At 35.9% G+C, this 21,226-nt stretch overlaps 1 protein-coding gene across 1 annotated transcript in view; it reads right to left on the minus strand.

Moving 5' to 3' along the window:
- The window catches only part of ANKRD31 (ankyrin repeat domain 31), a 140,637-nt gene that overhangs the window by 81,296 nt on the left and 38,115 nt on the right, over positions 1-21,226 (minus strand). The window contains 4 exon segments of the mRNA XM_044916663.1: positions 5,962-6,117; positions 12,636-12,745; positions 15,095-15,366; positions 17,725-18,282. Coding sequence (XP_044772598.1) covers positions 5,962-6,117; positions 12,636-12,745; positions 15,095-15,366; positions 17,725-18,282 — 1,096 coding nt within the window.

Below are 21,226 nucleotides of genomic sequence, written 5' to 3' on the forward strand. Positions count from 1 at the left end.
TAATGAAAATACAACATAGTAAAATCTGTTGGATGCAGCAAAAGCAGTATTTAGAGGGAAATTTAAAGCTTTAAATGACTATGGCAGGAAAAATGTACAAAAATCTGTGACCTTATTTTCAACCTTAAGAAGTTAGATAAAGAAAAAAAATTAACCCAAAATAAGTAGAGGTCAAAAGAAGCAGAATAACATTTAATACAGATAAGAGAGAAAAATTTAAAGCCAGAAGGTAGTTCTTTGAAAAAAAAAAGCAGTAAAATTGATAATCCTCTAGCTTAAACTACTTTAGGAAGGAAGGAAAAAAAAAAGAAAAAGGAAAGAAGGAAGAGGGATAATGAGCAATATCAGGAATGAAATATAAATAGCCCTAAAGATCTGCAAATATTAAAACACTAATAGGGGAATATTATAAATGACTTTATGCCAATAAATTCCATAAGTTAGATAAAAAGGACAAATTCCTTGAAAAAGTACAGCTTACCAAAACTGACACAAGATGAAACAAAATATGAATAGCTCACACATAGGAGAAATTTGCATTTATTATCAAAATCTTGCCACAAAAAATTACAGGCTCACATAGTCTCACTCTAAGTTCTGTCAAACATTTAAGAAAAAACCCCCATGGGCGCCTGGGTGGCTCAGTCGGTTAAGCGACTGCCTTCGGCTCAGGTCATGATCCCAGGGTCCTGGGATCGAGTCCCACATCGGGCTCCCCGCTCTGCGGGGAGCCTGCTTCTCAACCTCTCCCACTCCCCCTGCTTGTGTTCCCTCTCTCGCTGTGTCTCCCTCTGTCAAATAAATAAATTTAAAAAAATCTAAAAAAAAAAAAAAAAAAAAAAAAACCCCCAATCTTACACAAACTCTTCCAGAAAGTAGAAGAGAATACTTCTTAACTCATTTTATGAGATCTACATAACCCTGATACCAAAACCAAAATCATTACAAGAAAATTATGAACCAATATTACTTACAAACATAGGTTACCAAAAAAATCCTTAACAAAGTATTAGCAAATCCTGATACCAAAATCAGACAAAAGCATTACAACAAAAATAAAATTACAGACCAATATTACTCATGATCATACATGCAAAAATCCTTAACAAAAGAGTAGCAAATTGAATCTAGCAATATATAAAAGGATGATTTATCATGACCCACGATCCATTCCTGATAAAAATACTCAGGAAATTAGGAATGGATTCCTCAATATCATAAAGAGCAGCTACAAAACCTATATCTAACATCATGCTTAATGGTGAAATACTGAAGAGGCAAAACTATAAGAAATAGTGAAAAATATCAGAGAAATATCAGAATAGTGGCTTCTAGAGAGTGGGGGTGGGGAACGACTGGGAAGAGGCATGAGGGAAATTTCTGGGATGTCGGTAATATTCTATCTTGATAGGGGCACCTGGGTGGCTCAGTCAGTTAAGTGTCTGCCTTCGGCTTGGGTCATGATCCCAGGGTCCTGGGATTGAGCCCCGCGTCAGGCTCCCTGCTCAGTGGGAAGCCTGCTTCTCCCTCTCCTTGCCATTCTGCCTATCTGTGCTCTCTATCACTCTGCCAAATAAATAAAATCTTTTAAAAAAAAATCTATCTCGATAGAGGTTTGGGTTACACAGGTGAATATATTTGTCAAAATTCATCAAACAGCACATTTAAGATCTGCATTTTATAGTATGGAAATTTTACCTCAAAAAAGAAAAAAACTATTGAACTCAGAGATATTAAGGCTGAGGTGTTCAGTGGTAAAATGTACTTTCTTTGAAATGCATCAACATAAAGATGGATTGATGGACAGATAGATTTAAAGATGGGTAGGAATGAAATAATAAATATTTATTAATCTCTGCCCCCTGGTTCCTGGCACAGAGCTCCTAAACTCTTGTAAACAGGGGTGCTAGAACAATCTTTTGTTCTAATATTTGGTCTCTCACCCCAGTTCCTCATACAGAAGTCCCAAGAGCTTTGCAATTTCGTAAGTGATAAAAGTGTCTGACACAGAGCTCCTAAATCCCTTGCTATTCCCTGGGTGACAGAAGTATTTTTTGTTCTAAAGAGGCAACTTTTGGTGGACTCCTGGATGGGGGCTGGTCATAAGAAAGACCAAGTCATGATCAGAAACTTGGAAGTTTCACCTCCAAACTCTGGGGTTTGGAGAACTTTTCCAGTTTGTTCAACATATCTACATGCTGGGAAGGTAACATACTCCAATTCCACAGGGATAGAAGCTCCTGTGCTCCAGGACCCTCCCATGCCTCACTCTATATCTTCATCTGGATATTCATCTGTATCCTTTGTCATATCCTTTATTATATAATAAACCTACATGGTAAACATAAGTGTTTCCCTGAATTCTGTGAGCTATTTTAGGAAAAGATCAAATCCGAGGAAGGGATTTGTGGGAACCTCCAATTTGCAGCAAGTTGAACAGAAATTGCAGGTAACCCAGGGACCTACTATTTATGATTGGCATCTGAAGTAGGGGTAGCTGACTGATCCCTTAACCTGTGGGATCTGTACAAATTTGGGTTAGTCAGACATGAACTAAATTGCAGGTGTTGGAGAACCGCTTGATGTATCAAAAATCCCACACATCTGATATCAGAAGTGTTATGAATATAAGTAGAAGAGAAATACATGAGTCTTTTTCCTTTATAGTAAGTGTGCAATAAAAATAAGTACGTAGAATCTAGGTATTAGGTATCTGGATGCTTAATGTAGAATTCTTTTACCTTTTCAGTATGTTTAAAATTTCTCATAATGTTAAAAGAAATTTCAAATATATAGCTCACATGTGAACTTTTAAAACATAACCACTTAAGGACTACCTATTTTTAAAAACATAATATAAAAATTATCTCTCTCCAATAGTATTTGATAAAAAGTTTGAACTCATTTAGGTTTCGGGACCTGTGGAAATTTGCTTATCAATGCGTATATTGGTTAACCTGATTATCTGCCACCAGTCTAGGATGAAAAATGAAATATAAGAAATCCAAAAGTTATTAACTCTGAAATGTAGATGATGACTTTCCTCCTAGGAAACTTCCTTTCCTTATTTAGGTTTTGCTTAAGCTACAATAAAAATTAGTTTCCTAAAATGGACAAAAACAACTGCTATCGGAATGAGAAAACCATAACAAAGGATTAGTTTTGTTTTCCCTGAGCCAGAATGACTAAAAGATAAGGTAAATGTAAAGTGGAAAACCAGTCTCCTATTTTAAATTCACTGCAGAAAATTCCCAAAGAAGAGAATTAGTGCATGTCAGTAATTCAGAATAAACAATGGGGGCTCAGGGGAGGACTAAAAAATGAATGCCCCTTTAAGTGAGACCCAAGCAAGGATGACCCAGTGATGAACAGTATCAGTCTTTTTTTTTTTTTTAAGAAGATTTATTTATTTATGGGGGGGGGGGAGGGAAATGGGGATCTCCAGTAGATGCCCCACTGAGCGAGAAGCCAGTCGATGCAGGGTTCGACTCGGGGATCACTCGGGGCTTGATCCCAGGACCCTGCAATCAGGACCCCTGAGATCAGGACCTGAGCCGAAATCAAGAGTCAGATGCTTAACTGAATGAGCCACCCAGGTGCCCCTGATTAGTATCAATCTTAAGGTTGAAAGAAATTCCCAGCATTGACAAAGCCAGAAGGATCTTTATTCTGTAGACAGAGCCACTGTAGACCAGAAATGGCTACACAATGCAGAAAGAAATCAAACGTACAAAGAATTTCCCTTCCCCTGGGGATTACTCCTTCTGCGTTATAAAACCACTCCTTCGAAATAAAGATGGATCACATTTTACAACAGATCTTTTATTATCTTCCAGATCTGCAGGTTGGAAGATCCTTAACAATTTCTTTTCTTTTTAAAAAATTTAACCATCTTCAAGAAAATCTCTCTAAAGCTTTATAAGATAATAACTATCCCAGAAAGTGAAAATAACAAATTTTAATAAAGATCATAATATTACTTATAGGCTCTAATGTAGCAACTGTTAACACCCACAGAGGTGTAAATTTACGTTTTCTTGTGTTCTAATGTGCCAGAGACTTAGGAGTCAGGTAGAATTCTGTGTAAAATAATGCTCAAGGCATTGGTCTGAGAGGGTTTTAACAATGAAGCTTAATGAGATCTGTTTTTGGGTATTCAGAGTTTCTTCAGCCTACTTCCTGGTTTCACCTTTGTTTCTGATAGATGAAGAACTATTGCAATCGTTTTTTTAAATCAAAGACAAAGATACCATAAAATGCAAATGAGACTTATAATGCAAATGTTACCTATGACAAGACCATTGGTCTGTTATCGTAACATCTTAAGAATTTCTCAAAAGGCACTTACCCTTTTTTGGACTGTATCACAGAATATATTTAAACTTTTCTAGTATATTTATCTTTCTGTTTTCATAATACCTGGTACATAAGGGGCATACTGTAAAAGCTCACTACAATGAACTGGTATATTACATGGAGGTCACACATCTCTTGCCAGTAGCTCTTGAACTTCACTGAGAATATAAATCATCTGGGGAAATATGTTAAAATGCGGATTTCAAGGTTTTAACCTACAGATTTTAATTGTGAGACTGTGTGTGTGTGTGCATGTGTGTGTTTTGGAGGGCAAAATGAACATTTTAAACAAACTGCATTTTAAACAAACATTGCAGGTGACTCTGATGAAAATGGTTGTAGTCAAGTCTTTAAAAACACTACCCTCTGCAATTTTGTAAGATGGAATAGCCAGAAGTAAAGATCAGAGCTAAGATGCAAAATGAGAAGGAAAAGTAGAGAACAAAAGACTTCAAAAAGCCAGGAAAATATGTTAAGGATAAAAAATTCATTAAGGTCACAGAAGTATCTAGGGCAGTGAGGAGAAAGTGCACAATAAATTGCCGAAGACAAGCAGGGAACAGACACCAAGGATGTTAACAATGGCACAGAAAATGGCTCATGAAAATAAGTATGTTAAGAGATTCTTGGTAAGTCCATAAAGTAAAGTTAGCTGCATGTAGAGCTACTCCTGAACTTAAGGAGCAGATAGAGACTAACAGCAAGTACCACACATTTCGCAAGGAAGTAAGTGCTTTGGCTAGCAAATAAGGATCCAAGGTTGAGGGTTACAGGACGTTGGCGGTTCACTTGGGTATGAGATTTAGAATAACAGCCTGTTAAAACCCTGATTATCACATAAATGCAGGCTTTGCTAAAGTAAGTGTAATCACCAGCTTGTCCATGGACTGTGCTGTTCACCCCTGTGCATCCTAAGACTGTTCACAGTTTCATAAACTGAGAAAGTCTAGAAACACTAGTAAAAGTATGGACACACAAAAGCACTACCCAGACTGGCCCAGTGCTGCTAAGTGCCTTACGTACTTAAGTGTCCTTAAGGAACCATTCTTGTCCAGAAGAACATCGGCTTCTCTCCACAAAAAAGACTGTATTAGAGATCCAGCCTTGCAGAAAGAATGGTCTGAGTTCCCTGCCCCACCATCTCTACCTTATACTCTCTTCTCTCCATATCCCTGGCCATTGCCCCTGCTGTACATCTACTGTACATCTACCATGTTATCTCAGTTTCCCCCATAGCTCAGCATACCATCAGCTTCTTTCAGCTTTTGCGCTCACTTCTCTTCCATTCAAAGTTGAGTCTCACAGTAACAATGCCCATGCAAACCCAGCAAGTCAGCCACAGGAACCACATCCTGTGGGCCACCTGGTGGGCCCTGGGCAGGCAAAATCTTTGAAGGTGCAATAGAATGCTCTTCTCCTGCCCCTGCCTCCCGACCTTACCACTTCCCTGGGAGATGATGGTGATCAGCTACCTAAGCAGAAAAATTACCTGGAAGCTTTCTGTTTGAGACTTGCCTTATACCCACTTTGTCATACTTTCATAGGAGTTACTAAGCAGAAACTACAAACCACTCCCAAGATAATTGTGGGTTAACCCCAACTTACCAGCATAACTTGGCTGATTAACATTTCCCCCTTTCATTATATAATGATGAACAAGATCAATGTCATTATGCAGAGCAGCCTGATACAGTAAGTTCTCTCCAAAAATGTTTCTACGGTTTATGTTAGACAGAGATACTTTATTCCTCTTCATTTTTTCTGAAACGAGGGGATGAACAAAAGAAAACAAAAAGTAATAATCCTTATTTAAAAATCAGGAAGAATACAGGTAATAGAGTGAATCCAGTCAACATTCTGGAATTATTTTATGAAAGAGTATTTCATCCATAAATCCAACAATAATGTTATCTACATGCAAAAAGGTAAAAGAAAAATATCATTAGTTTGAAAATACTTGCAGTACATTATAAATTATGTAAGCAGTTTATGTTTATTGAAACCCCATGAAAGTGAATACATGAGAAGACTAACAGATTACTTTCTTAAAAGTTCTGGTGAAAAGGATTATTTAAATCTAGAATTAGGTGTTATTAAACCCAACAAAATACTATAGTACCAAAATGTGTTTTAACACCATGAGGAGAAAAATCTCAGAAGTATATAAGGAAGATACAGAAATTAACCCAGTGAGGCCAGAAAAGAGAATGCTAAATTTCTTTCTTTGCTACAAACAGCTGTCACAAAATTAAATAAAGACATATGGTCTTGATCTGTACAATAGTTTTCTTTCCTAAGCCAGAAAATAGACAATTAAAATAGATTCCCAGCTTATACATATCAGGTATCATTTCTCCACTGTGTCTCCTAAAATACTGACATTCCTTATTTAGATACTCTAAATTCTGTCAATTTTTATGGATACTAGTTCATGTGGTTTTCCTGAATTTCAGAATAACTATGACTATAGCTTTTCCAATTTTGATCTAGCTAATCTGCCCCATCCTAAAATCTCACAAAAGTAACTGAGTACAGCAGCACATTTTTTAATGGATCACCATTTATCTGCTTTGCCTTTATTAGATTCCCTCCATTCAGTTCCACTGTAAAACAAACCAACTTCTGAACATTTGAACCTATCTTCCCCCACTCAAGACTACAAAGCATTCTGCTCCTACCAGATAAACTGTATGCTTACCCCCCCCTCCCAAAAAAGTAGTTTTTACTCCAAGCTCTGTCTTTGCCAGTTGTACCTGCTAGTTATATAATTTATTAGAAATAACAAATTAAGAATACAAAATTTTTCAATGAAAACTAAGATGTAGAAGCCATTCACTTCCAATCATGACTAAATAATTGCCATGACTTGCCCTTCCATGGCAAACAACTAAAAAAACTACACAAAATATACGGGGTAAAAAAATTTAGATACTGGAAAACAGGCAATTCAGATCTATGACTCCTTCCAGAGAAGAGAAACAAGAGAATGAGCCCTAAGATCACTCTTGCCTGAAGGCACTTTCCAGAATATAGCAAAAGCATAGCAAGGTGATCCTGCTGAGCTGAGGAAATAGAGATTCAAGTTTCAGGAGGCTAGGGAGATTAGCTTTTGCACAGTAGGGTATGATGAGGGAAGAGAGAACAGGTACCAAAATCTATAACTTGAGTCACTATCTAAATACTAAGTGCCCATATGTAGGTTGAGTCTTCCTGAGGCTGGGCAAGAACAACTACCCAAGAACTATAAAATAACAATCCTGAGAGATCATGCAGGCCTGGGAAACATTTACATTCCTGACAGCCTGAGGAGAGAGACCTTGCTAACAACCGGAGCATTAGTAGAGACCCTTGACAGGTCATGTCTTAGTAGAAGGGGCTAAACTAGCTATATAGTAAAGCCTACATCAAGCCTGCCTAATAAGGTTTTTAAAAAAGTTTTGAAAGGATCAATCTGATCTTCAAGTAACTTGTAGGCCAAAACAAAATTCAGTATTTTTAAAATATACATTCAATAACATTTTGTTGCACGTGGATTTCTAATTGCTCTTCTCTACAAGCCTTATGCCTTTGTCAAAACTCAGGGTTTATTTCTGAACTCACTACATTGATCTATTTCCCTCTCTTGATGGAAATGTCATGCTATTTTGATGACTAGAGCCATATCATTTTTTTGTTTTGTTTTGAGAGAGAAAGAGAGAGAGTGTGCATATGTGAGTGGGGAAGGGGAGAAGGGACAGGGGGGAGAGGGAGAGAGAGAATCCCAAGCAGGCTCCATAGCCAACACAGTCATCTCACAACCCTGAGATTATGCATGACCTGAACTGAAATCAAGAGTTGGATGCATAACCCACTAAGCCACCCAGGTGCCCCGCCATATTTTTTTTTAAGATTTTATTTATTTATTTATTTATTTGAGAATGAGAGAGAGAGAGAGAGAGCCAGGAAAGGAGTAGAGGTAGAGGGACAAGGAGACTCCACGCTGAGCACAGAGCCCAACGTGGGGCTTGATTCCAGGACCCCAAGATCATGACCTGAGCCGAAATCAGGAGTCAGATGTTTAACTGACTGAGCCACCCAGGCACCCCATCCTGTCATATAATTCTTAAAATAAGGCAGTGTTAGCCCTCTAACTTTGTTCTTTTTCAAAACTGTTTACCATTCTAGGTCCTGTGCATTCCATATGAATTTTAGAACCAGTTTGTGAATTTCTACAAAAAACCCTATAGGAATTTTGATTGGGATTGTGTAGAGTTCATGGATAATATCTGAGTAGAAATAACATCTTAACAATATTTAATCTTCTGGGGCATCTGGGTGGCTCAGTCGGTTAAATGTCCGACTTGATTTTGGCTCAGGTCATGATCTCAGGGTTGTGAGATCAAGCCCTGTATTGGGCTCTGCTCAGTGCGTGGAGCTTGCTTGGAATTCTCTCTCTCTCTGTCTTTCTAAAAAAACAAAAAAGCCCCCAAAAAACAATATTAAGTATTCTGACTGATGAACAAAGTAATATCTCCCCATTTTTCTCCATTAAATTTTCTTTGATTTTTCTGAATAATGTTTTGTAAGTTTCAGTGTACCTGTCTTTTACATAGTTTGTCAAATTTATCTCTATTTCATATTTTTGATACTATGGTATCAAATTTCACTGTCTAAATGTTACTAGAATATAGAAATATAATTAGTATTTGTATATTGATCTTGTATCCTTTAATTGTGCAAAATTCACTTACATATAGTTGCTTTTACTATACATTCCATCAGATTTTCTAATAGATGATTACGTCATTTGTGACTAAACACAGTTTTACTTCTTTTTTTCCCACATGGATGCTTTTTATTTGTTTTTCTTTCTGACTGCACTGGCTAGAACCTCTACTATGATGTTCAACAGAAATAGTGAGAGCAGACATCCCCTGCATTATTTCTGATTTTAGGGGAAAAGCATTCAATCTGTCACTACATTAAGTATAATAGCTGTATATTTTTTTGTAGATGCTCTCTGTTAGGTTGACAAAGTTCCCCTCTATTCTTAGTTTGCTGGGAGTTTCACCAGTAAGACATGTGAGGTGCTGTCAAATGCCTTCTTGACATCCCTTGAGATGGTAATACGGTTTTCTTTTTTAGCTTGTTAGTTAGTGAATTATAGTGTTTGATTTTCAAATGGTAAAACTAATCCTGCATTCCTGGGATAAACCCTACTCTGTCATGATGTATTATACAATGTTGAAATTGATTTGCTGAAGTTTTGTTTATATTTTTGTATCTATGTTCATGAGACATATTCATCTGTAGGTTTCTGTTCCTGTGATGTCTTTGATTTTGTTTTCAGTTTATTAGTAGCTTCACAGAATGAATTGAGAAGTAAGTATTCCCTTATCTTCAACTTTTTGGAAGAGTTTGTGGAAAACTGGTATTATTTATTCCTTAAATGTCTGTAGAATTCACCACTGAAGGTGTTATGAACTGAATCCCATCCCCTCAAAATTTGTATGTTAAAGCCATAATAGAGTAGGATTTGTGTCCTTACAAAAAAAAAGTAAGAGACTTTAGAGTTTTCCACATATGCAGGAAAGACACTTAGAGAAGGCGGCTGTCTGCAAGCCAGGTAGAGGTCTTGCCAGAAATCGAATTTTCTATTACCTTCATCTTGGACTTCTAGCTTCCAGAACTGTGAGAAAATGTGCCATTTAAGCAATCCAGTTTGTGGTATTTAGTTATGGTAGCCTGAGAAGACTAATCCAAAAGGCTCTGGGCCTAGAAGTTTGGGCCGAATCAAGAGTCAGACACTCAAACAACTGAGCCACCCTGATACACCTAGAATAAATCCCTTTAAGTAGAATTGCCAGTTCAAGAATTGTGACTTAAAAGTCTGAAGAATGTAAATAAACTGCCCTGTGAAAAGACTGAACAGGGGCGCTTGGGTGGCTCAGTCAGTTAAGCGTCCCAGTCGTGGTTTCAACTCAGGTCATGATCCTAGGGTCCTGAGATTGAGCCCTGTGTCGGGCTCGGTGCTCACTGCAGAGTCTGCTTGTCCCTCTCCCTCTGGTCCTCCCCCTGCTCTCTCTACGTCGAATAAATAAATAAAATCTTAAAAAAAAAAAAAAAAAGACTGAACAAACTTACACTATTACCAACAACATAAGAGAATGCTTACTTTTTCCATATTCTTGCCACTGGGAATTCTCAAGTATTTAAACATTTGACATTCTCTTAGTGAAAACTATACTTCCTAATTTATATTTTTTTAAATCATAAGTGAGATGTTAATCCTTTCAATTATTTTTTAAAAGATTTTATTTATTTATTTATTTATTTGAGAGAGAGAGAGAGAAAGAGTGCAAGCAGGGGGAGGGGTAGAGGGAGAGGCAGAGAATCTCAAGGTGAGCAAGGAGCCTGATGCAGGGCTGGATCTCAAGACCCTGAGATCATGACCTGAGGCAAAACTAAGAGTCAGATGCTTAACTGACTGAGCCAACTAGGCGTCCCAATTATTTATATATATATATGTATATTTTTTTTTCCTGTGAACTGCTTGTTCATGTTCCCTACTCATTTTTCTTTATCCTTACTGTTTTGTAGGAGCTCTTTGCATGCATGTTAATGCAATTAACCCCTGTTATGTGTTATTGATATTTCTTCTGTGCTCAATATTTGGTTTTCTTTAGAGTAATTTTCCATACAATCTTTTTAAAATATATGTAGTCAATTTTATCATTCTTTTCCCTCCTGGCTTCTGGGTTTGTCATTTTTTAAGAAGGTTTTTCCTCTTCAGAGATTACAAAAAGATTCACTTATGTTTTCTTCTAGAATTTATTTTTTCATTTAATCTTTGGACAAAATGGAATTAAATTTAGTATAAGGAATGTTATAGGTATCCACCCAATTTTGTTTATGTTTTTACTGTTTATTGCTTGGTCCTTCTTTTTGCCACCAATTTGAGATGCCATCTTTATTATATACCTTCCCCAAAATTCACACTGTATCAGGCTTCTACATTTAAACTCTATTCTGTTTCAACAATTTATCTGTCTATTCCTTGCCTGTACCAAATTATTTTAATTTCTATGGCCTTCTAATTGCTTTTATATTATGTACAGCAGGTTCTTGTCTCTCCACTCTCCCTGTGCTTTTATTTTTCAGAATTTTCTAGGCTAGTCCTTCATATTTAGTATCATTTTATAACATTCTAACTAATCTCCAGCTTTATAAAGCAAAACAAATTAGCAAATAAACAAAAATCTGTTTCTGATTGAGCTCTCACATATTTATAGAGTAATTTAGGGAGCAATAAATTTCTTACAAGACTCAACACTTATGGTCAAGAGTAAAGTTCTTCTTTTTATTCAAGTCTCTTTTTTTGTTAAGTCCCTCAGCAGAATTTTCAACCGTCTTCTTACAGGAAAGGCACATTTCTTATTAGGTATACAAGCCCGTATTTTCTCTTTTATAGTTATTATAAATGGGACTTTCTCCTATATTTTTCTAACTGGGTAATACTTATACATATGAAAGGTATTTATTTTGTCTTGTTTCAGTTCACTGAATTTTTTAAATGTCTTATCTGGAAAAAAACCTCAGACTTAAAAAAAGTTATAAAGACAGAACAAAAGATTCACCCATTGTTAGTATTTTGCCACCTGTTTACATCATTCTATCTCCCTTTTTATATAAACACATGCATGCACACATATATATAAATAACTTACATACACCATGTCCCATTACTCACTAATGCTTATGTGTGTATTTTCTAAAAACAAGGACATTCTCTTAAATAACTAAATTATTATTAAGTTCAGGAAATTTAACAATGATGTATTATTACTTAACTTACAATCCATATTTTAATTTTGCCAGTTGTACCCCTATTATATTTTAACCAGTCTTTCTAGATTCTTACGGTTTCTCATAGTTTCTTAGGTTATTCTTTGGGGTTTTATAGGAACAAAGAAATAACATCCAACACCTAGCCTTATGCTAGGTTTGCCACACCACAAATAGATCACATATCTAAATTTGAAAAGGGTTCTGTAACTATTCTCTCCAAATAGAAGTATAGAAAAAATACCAGCCTATAAGCCAGAAGTTCATGATCAAGTCCTAGTTATGCTACTAATAAGCTGTGCAATGCTGGGAAAAAACCTTAACCTTTATGAACTTCCTCATCAGTAAAATGAGAAAGTTGAGATAGATAATCTCTAAATCCTTTTCAGTACCAGTATTCTATGTTTCTATAAGTTACTTGGTTAAAAAAAAAAAATAAATCAAATATGTCTCACCATTTTTTCCAGCAAATTTTTTGTTTCTCTGCATCTGTTCTCCACTTTTGAGTCTGGTTGAATGCATATTCTTCCCTTTACCTTTAATCATTAAAGCAGGATCCTGCATTCTTGAAACATAAATGTGTTCTTAAAATTACTATCATGTTCTCTACAACAATTCATAGAGAATCATACTAAATTTTTACTCAATTTTTAAAACTGAGAGGTATTTTACTGAGCTGCTAACAAAGAGCATGACAGTTTATTTATTTTTTTTAAGATTTTATTTATTTATTTGAGAGTACTGAATACTGAGGAAGAGGAAGAGGGAGAAGCACACTCCCCACTGGGCAGAGAGCCAGATGTGGGACTCAATCCCAGGACCTTGGGGATCATGACCTGAGCCAAAGACAGACGCTTAACCAACTGAGCCACCCAGGGACCCAAAGAGCATGGCAGTTTAAAATATGGAGATGGCTCCTGAGTAAACTGCAGATAATTCTGTGACAGGCATGCCAGTTTTGGGGGCTTCTAGCCTTTTCTTTGTGCCACCTGTGGGTTTCTCTCCTTTAGAAGCAGTCATCTACAAGTATTCTGAGTCTCTTGCCCCTCACTCCCTAAGCTGGCATGCCATTATCTAATCACCTTCTAGGGAAAAAGATAGGCTCTTTGCAAGAAAACAGGACTTGCCATGTGGGATTACACTGATCAAAAACTGCAAAATAGTGGAATAAAGAATAAAAACAGACACATAGCTGAATGGAATACTGTAGAGCTAGGAAATAAACCAATGTATATATGGTCAATTAACTTACAATAAAGGAACCAAAAATATACAATGGGGAAAGGACAATCTTTTCAATAAATGATGTTTGGGAAACTGGATAGCCACATGTAAAACAATTAGACTGAGCATCGATCTTACATCATACACAAAAAATCAATTCAAAATGGATTAAAGACTTCATTGTAAGACCTGAAACCATAAAACTCGTAGGAAAAAACACAGGGGGTAAGCACCTTGACACTGGTCTGGGCAATGGTTTTTTGGATTTGGCACCAGAAGCAAAGGCAACAAAAGCAAAAATGAACAACTAGAGCTATATCAAACTAAAAAGTTTCTGCACAGAAAAGGACACCATCAACAAAATAAAAAGGCAACCTACTGAATGGGAGAAAATATTTGCAAATCATATATCTAATAAGGGGTTAATATTCAAAATATATAAGGAACCCATACAACTCAATAACAAATGAGCAAACAATCCAATTAAAAAATGGAAGAGGAACTGAAAAGATATTTTTCCAAAGAAGACATCCAAATGGCCAATAGGTACAGGAAAAGGTGCTGAACATCACTAACCAGCAGGAAAATGCAAATAAAAACCACAGTAAGATATCACCTCATACATGTTATAATGGGTATCATTAAAAAGACAAGAAATAACAAGTGTTGCTGAGGATGTGAAGAAAAAGGAACCCCTCTGCATTGCTGGTGAGAATGTAAACTGGTGAGGGCACTATGGAAAACAGTATAAAGAAAGGGTCCTCACAAAATCAAAAATAGAACTACCATATGATACAGCATTTCCACTTCTGGATATTTATCCAAAGGAAATAAAATTACTATCTTGAAAAAAATCTGCACCCGTGTCCACTGCAGCTTTATTTACAATAGCCAAGACATGGAAACAACTTAAGTATCCACTGATGGATAAATGGATAAGGAAAATTGGTGTATATATATACACACACACACATACACACACACACATATACATACATACACACACAATGGAGTATTATTCAGAATAGCCATAGAAAAGGAAATCCTGCTATCTGTGACAATGTGAAAGGACCTAAAGGGCATTATGCTAAGTGAAATAAGTCAGACAGAGAAAGACAAATACTGTATGATCTCACTTATATGTGGAATCAAACAAACAAACAAAAAACCCAAACTCATGGATACAAAGAACAGACTTGTGGTTTCCAGAAGCAGGGGGGTGGGGAGTGGGTGAAATGGGTGAAAGTGATCAAAAAGTACAGACTTCCATTTATAAGATAAATAAGTCCGGGGATGGAATGTACAGCACGGTAACTGTAGTTAACAATACCGTATTGCACAGTTGAAAATTGTTGAGAGAGTAAATCTTAGAAATTCTCATGACAAGAAAAGAAAATTCTGTAACTGTGTGATGATGGATGCTAACTAACTTAATTTAAAAAAGAAAGAATGGAAATTAGCATTAGGCTGAAATCCAACAAATCTCCCTTTACTCTGTCTTTTTTTAAAAAAAAGTAGAAGAATTTTCTGGGTTAAAAAAAAATAACTGTACAGTAAATAAGGCAACAACACTAAAAAATAAAGTTCTTCACTTAGGGGTAACTGTATATTGACTCTAGTGTCCCAAGCATAGAATTATCTATAAAGTCTGTAGCATATCTAGAGAGAGAGATATAATTTGGGAGTATACCTGAAATTCTTAGTTGAAGAGTTATTATTTGTTTGATTCTCACTGACAAGTATCTTTGGTAAAATCTTTTTTGGCATCTTATACTTGTCATCTGTGTGCTTTTCATTTCTGCCTGCTCTCAGTCTGGACGATCTCCTTAACACACATGGAGGGTCCTCGTCAGGCTTATTTTCCACCGAATTTGAATTACCCTTATTATTTAGTGGATCACAAGAGGTGACACTTTGATGAACCAAAGTTTGCGGCCCAGATAGACTTGGATCTTCTAGAGTCTGTAATAAGATGTAAATACACAAATAATTATAACAATGCAAAAGATTTAAAATGAGAAGAAATTAAGTTTTATCTTGTCCTTTGATTATACAAAAATGCCTCTTATAAGATGAAAGTACAAAAATCCACAGGCCACATAATAAAAATTTAATAATATAATAATAATAATATAATAAAATAAAATATAATAATATAATTAAAAGCCTCAGACGAGAAGAGCATAAGTAAAAATTATTCTTATCAATATTCATCCTTAAAATTCAAGGGCAAAACTAAGGTTACTCTGGATGCTTTAACTTCACAGGAAATAGGCAGCAAAAAATGACATACAAAAACAGTAGAAACATCATACTAGACCAGATCAATGCTCTGTTCAGCCCAGTGTTTGTTGTTTGACAGCAGGGAGTAATATTTTGTGAGACAAGGTTGTACATAACTTCTATTACATTGATTTTAAAAGGTTACCAGTATATCATGAATGGCTCTAACTTCCCTTAATAATCCATTATAGATTTAACTTTCATGAAGATATATGTTTTTACACATATCATGTAAACCTTTCTTGAGCTTATTTATATACCCAGCTTGCAAAGCTTTTTAGCATAACAAGTTCCATATTTTTATTATGGCTGAGTAAAAGGGTATTTAATTTGTTCTAAATCCATCTCTTTTTTACTTTTTACTTTACCTCTCTTTTTTTTGAACACTTGCTAAATTCATGCTCACTCTATTAATACCAACCAATTATAATCTACATTTTACTTATATTACCTCTTTTCAGATTAGAATACTGGAATGTTTAATTTAATCTTCATACCCTATCCCCATGATTAGTTTTTCTTTTTCTGGATTTTTAAAATTTTATTATGTCTGTTTTGAGATGTTTTCTATGAGAATTGCATGCAGTATTATGCCAGGTATGTATTTTGCAACATGTGCTTAGTAATGTGTTATTCAAATTGTCCCAGGGATGTTCATAAAAGTTGCCTGGTAATAGCCAAAAGAAAGAAAATAATTCAAATGACCATCATTAGTGAATTAGTTAAGTAAATTATATTTATATAATATATGTACACACACATGCGCACACACACACAAAATATCCATATAGTCGAATAGTATTTAGCAAGTAAAAAGATTTTAGTATGCTACATTCACTGACAAAGATAACCAAGATGTATTATTAAATTTAAAAAACAAGTTGCAAAATGTCAACTATACTTTCATAAAAAATATTTTAAAAAGTTGCAAAGCATTATGTATAATATAGTCTCATTTATATAAAATAAACTTACATAGAATATGCATAGAAAAAACTGGAGACAGATACACCAAATTGTTAATGGTGATTATCTCTGAAATGTGGAATTGTGAGGGACTTTTTTTATTATATTATTATGTGTATTGCTGTAATGTTTGATTTTTTTTTTATAATGAGGGTGTATTACTATTGTAATCAGGAAAAAAAATAAGATTCCTTTAAAAAGGAAAAAAAACCTGTTAACGTAAAAAAGAGACTTGGCTAGTGGTAGCCCACTGCATGGTCTCCAGGCATAATACTGCAGGAATTCCAAACCCCAGGAACTGTGCTACTTGATAGTAGCCTCAGACATTGATTGTAAAGTTCTGCTGAAGCCAGGCATAACTTTTTCCCTCTCCTGGCAGCCCAACCGCATATATTCTATCCTCAACTAGAAATTAATGTGGGATATCTACCTCTCTACTCTGCACCCAGGTAGGCATAGTGATTTTCTGAGCTAACAGGAAAAAATCTGGTAGATAATTATTTCCTTCCTATATACAAGCAATCTAATAATAAGTCTCAGGTCTTTGATGAGAAACTTATCTACTTCAACACTTAAATCCCTTGAAAACTCTACCCCTGGAATCTCTAGAAAGATCAATTTATGCTTCAAATTCAAAAAGCATCTTCTGAGTGTTGATATTTGGGAAGAGGATTTGAATTTTTTTTTTAATTTAAAGATTTTATTTATTTATTTGACACAGAGAGAGAGAGACAGTGGGAGAGGGAACACAAGCAGGGGGAAGGGGAGAGGGAGAAGCAGGCCTCCCGCGGAGCAGGGAGCCCAATGTGGGGCTCTATCCCAGGACCCTGGGATCATGACCTGAGCCGAAGGCAGATGCTTAACAACTGAGCCACCCAGGTGCCCCAAGGGGATCTGAATTTAAAATAAAGTATATGGGCAATGAAGACTTGGTAAAGGTCACTATAAAAGGCAAAATCATAGGCTCACACTTGCACTTACATGCTGCAGTGAAAGATGCTTGTCCTGCAGCTCCCCTAACTTGGAATCTTGTTCAAAGAGTGGAGCAGAACAAAGAGACTCAAAATTCACCTCTGCTATTTGTGAACAATCTTTAGTGGTCTGAGACTTCTTGGGCTCCACTCCAGAATATTCATTTCCAGCCCTGAGACTGCTGCCTCCCTCTTCTCCATGACAGACGGGTCCCACGTTGCCCTCTGATAATGTGTTTAGGACTGCTAACAACTCAGTTGGCAATGCATCATCCTTTGTGTTTTCTAGTAAATCTTTGTGACATGTCAAAGATACTGATATGGAACTTGGAGAGTTGCTCAATGGGTTGGCCAACTCTTTAGGTTCAAAATCACTCATTATTTCCAACAGTCTTTCCTCCTGAGTGATTTCTGGTGATGTGAGTAACCTTTCTAAGGCAGACACAAAAGTTTTAAGAGAACTTTCTTCATCCTTGGTTTCTTCAGAATTCATGGTCAATGTGGCTTCCTTTCCAGACTCAGAAAAGTTGTTTGCTACTGCTAAGATCTTCTCTGGCTCTAGTAATGGTTTCTCCTTTACAACCACCACATCAGATACTTTAGTACTAGTACCTGAGAGAAAGCTAATTTCAGGAGAGTCTCTGTCTGTGCTTAGTTCCTGTGTAGAAACAGAAATTCCGTCATTACAGCATATGCCAAAATTAAAATTAAAACTTCATAGTTTTCTAGTTTATCATCTAGGTAAATTACCACTAACAAGTTTTATCAATTTTCTTCCCCTTCCATAAATAAAAATACTCTACTAATCTCCTATACCAAATTACTAATGACTCTGAATACATGGCTAAACATTCACAGAGGACCAAGAGTAAAATTGGCTGCATCATAATTATAGATGCTAATTATCTATTCAGCTAAGTTTAAATTATTTGTGCAAAGAGAAGATATAGAGTGGCATGAATAGTTAAATTAGTAGCTCATCTCAAAACTCCACTGCAGTTAATGACTGTAAAATTATCCCTTGCCTAAAATCACTACTAGGGTGCCTGGGTGGCTCAGTCGGTTAAGCATCCAACTCTTGATCTCAGTTCATGTCTTCATCTCAGGGTCATGAGTTCAAGCCCTGCATTGTGCTGGGTGCACAGCCTACTTAAAACTAACTAAATAAATTAATTATATTTAAAAATCACTATTGAACTTTATAAAAATCATTAATCAAGAATAAAATTGGTGTAGTTTCACCTTCTTTTTATTCCCCACCTCTGTATCACGATGTAACTATGAAGTGAAAAGGCCAAAGGAAAGAAGATCAGAGGGGAAAAAGAAGAAAAATAAAGACACAGCTCTATGTAAATATTACAGGCCTTAGCTATAAATCAATGGTTCTGCATTATGGTTAATTTAAACACATAACACAAAACTTGTACTTCTAAATGATTATTACTTTTCAAAGACATCATCTTAACAGGTTATATATACCTGTTCTTATAATTTTCCAATGCTCAAGATATTATTAGACTTCCTCTTTTGAAATTGCTTTCAAAAACCATTTATAAGCCATTCAAAAAAGTCTCAATACTTTGAAGACACTGAACATTTTTTTTTTTTTTTACCATTAAAAACTGTTAATGTGCCAGGCACCTGGGTGGCTCAGGTGGCTATGTGTCCAACTCTTGGTTTTGGCTCAGGTTCTGATCTCACGGGTCGTGAGATCAAGCCCTGAATTGGGCTCTGTGTTCAGTGGAGTCTGCTTGGATATTCTCTCCCTCTGCCCTTTCCCCTACTTGTGCACATGCGTGCGTGTGCTCTCTCTCAAATAAATAAATAAAATCTTTTAAAAAAAAAAAAAAACCCTGTTAATTTGCTTGACCTTAAATAATAGAATGGGTTTCAATGACTTTTGGCTATTTCTAAAAATCAAATCCATCTTCCATTGACACACCATTCTGACACAATGCACTGTAATCTGTAAGCTCTCTGGTATTCTGATTTGATTTGAATAAGAGAAATGAAAACCATTTTATTCTCCCCTTCCTTTCCACCTGTCACCATTTATCTTCTCTATATGTAGCATACAAAGCTTAAGAAGATATATTTATTAGTAATGTAAAATATAATTTGCTCAGAAAGATAAAAGGAATTTAGAAAAAATTAGAGAACCAGAATCTATCCATTCTTTAAGTCACAGTCCTCCTATTTGAAGAACTTATATCTACTAAATTCAAGGCCATAGATGTAATAAGGTATATACATTGGACTCTGCCCTAAAGGAACTTAATTTCTAAATGAAGACTGAAGGTATAAATACATAAAACATTAAATAAATATAAATAATGTCAAAAACACTGTATGAACTCAAATGAATGGCATAAACAAAAGAGCCCAGTGTGTTACAAGAAGTTTTCTGGGGAGGGGGAAACAGGAGGCAGTGGAGGGTTTTCACGATTGCTAAAAAAAATGTTTGGTTAAACAAAATTAACCAGGTTTCTTTACCACAAGACTTCTCAGAACATGTGCATTAAAATCTCTGAGAAGGGCGCCTGGGTGGCTCAGTTGGTTAAGCGACTGCCTTCGGCTCAGGTCATGATCCTGGAGTCCCTGGATCGAGTCCCGCGTCGGGCTCCCTGCTCGGCAGGGAGCCTGCTTCTCCCTCTGACCCTCCCCCCTCTCATGTACTCGCTCTCTCTCATTCTCTCTCTCAAATAAATAAAATCTTAAAAAAAAAAAAAAATAAAAAAAATAAAAAATAAAATCTCTGAGAAGACTTTAAAATATAGTAATCTCCAAACTTCTTTGTTCACAAAGATCCTTTTTCTCAGAAGATCTATTAATGTCATAGGATGCAAATGATTGAGAAATACTAATATAGTCAGTGAATAATGATTGTTCAAGAGGGAACAATTACTTTGGTCAAGATCACCAGTCATCTGAGATAGATCTGCACAGGAAGAAGGACTTGAACCAGAAATTAAAGATCTGTGAAGGAGTTGAAGAAGGGAAAAATACATATTAAGCACCAAGGAGGTGCCAGACACCATGACCTATCATTGCTCTCAGTTCTCACAATAATCATGTGAAATGGGTATTTTACACATGAAAATGGACATATTTGCCCTTGAAACACACACTTTCTGGTTCCATATTTTATGTTCTTTCCCTTGCTTTTTGGCTCCTGACTTGAACAAAGGCATGGAGGTGGTAATGTATAAGCTATAGTTGAGATAAAATAAGGTACAGGTATAGGTATGGTAGGGTTGACCTGGAGAGATCCTGGACTCCTTGAGTCTGTTGTGGGCAGAGTCCATCTCACAGTCTTCTAATTTCCCATAGCACCAAGCAGAAAGCAAAGCCAAAAGAAGCACTCAATATGTGGTTACTGAACAATATCTGGAAGATGGGAAAGCAGTATCTAGCAGGAAATATTAAAAGAACTGTGGTAACAGACAAACCAACAGAAGGCATTTTTGCTACATCATCTCAACAGTTTGATAATAAGTTATACACTTCTCTTCTAGATACACAATAAAAGACTAATGATACTAGATATGAAACACAGATCAAGGTACATTCTAAGGAAGATGGTGGAGCAGAAGGACCCTAAA

The sequence above is a fragment of the Neomonachus schauinslandi genome, chromosome 7, assembly GCF_002201575.2.
Source record: "Neomonachus schauinslandi chromosome 7, ASM220157v2, whole genome shotgun sequence".
NCBI classification, from domain to species: Eukaryota; Metazoa; Chordata; class Mammalia; order Carnivora; family Phocidae; genus Neomonachus; species Neomonachus schauinslandi.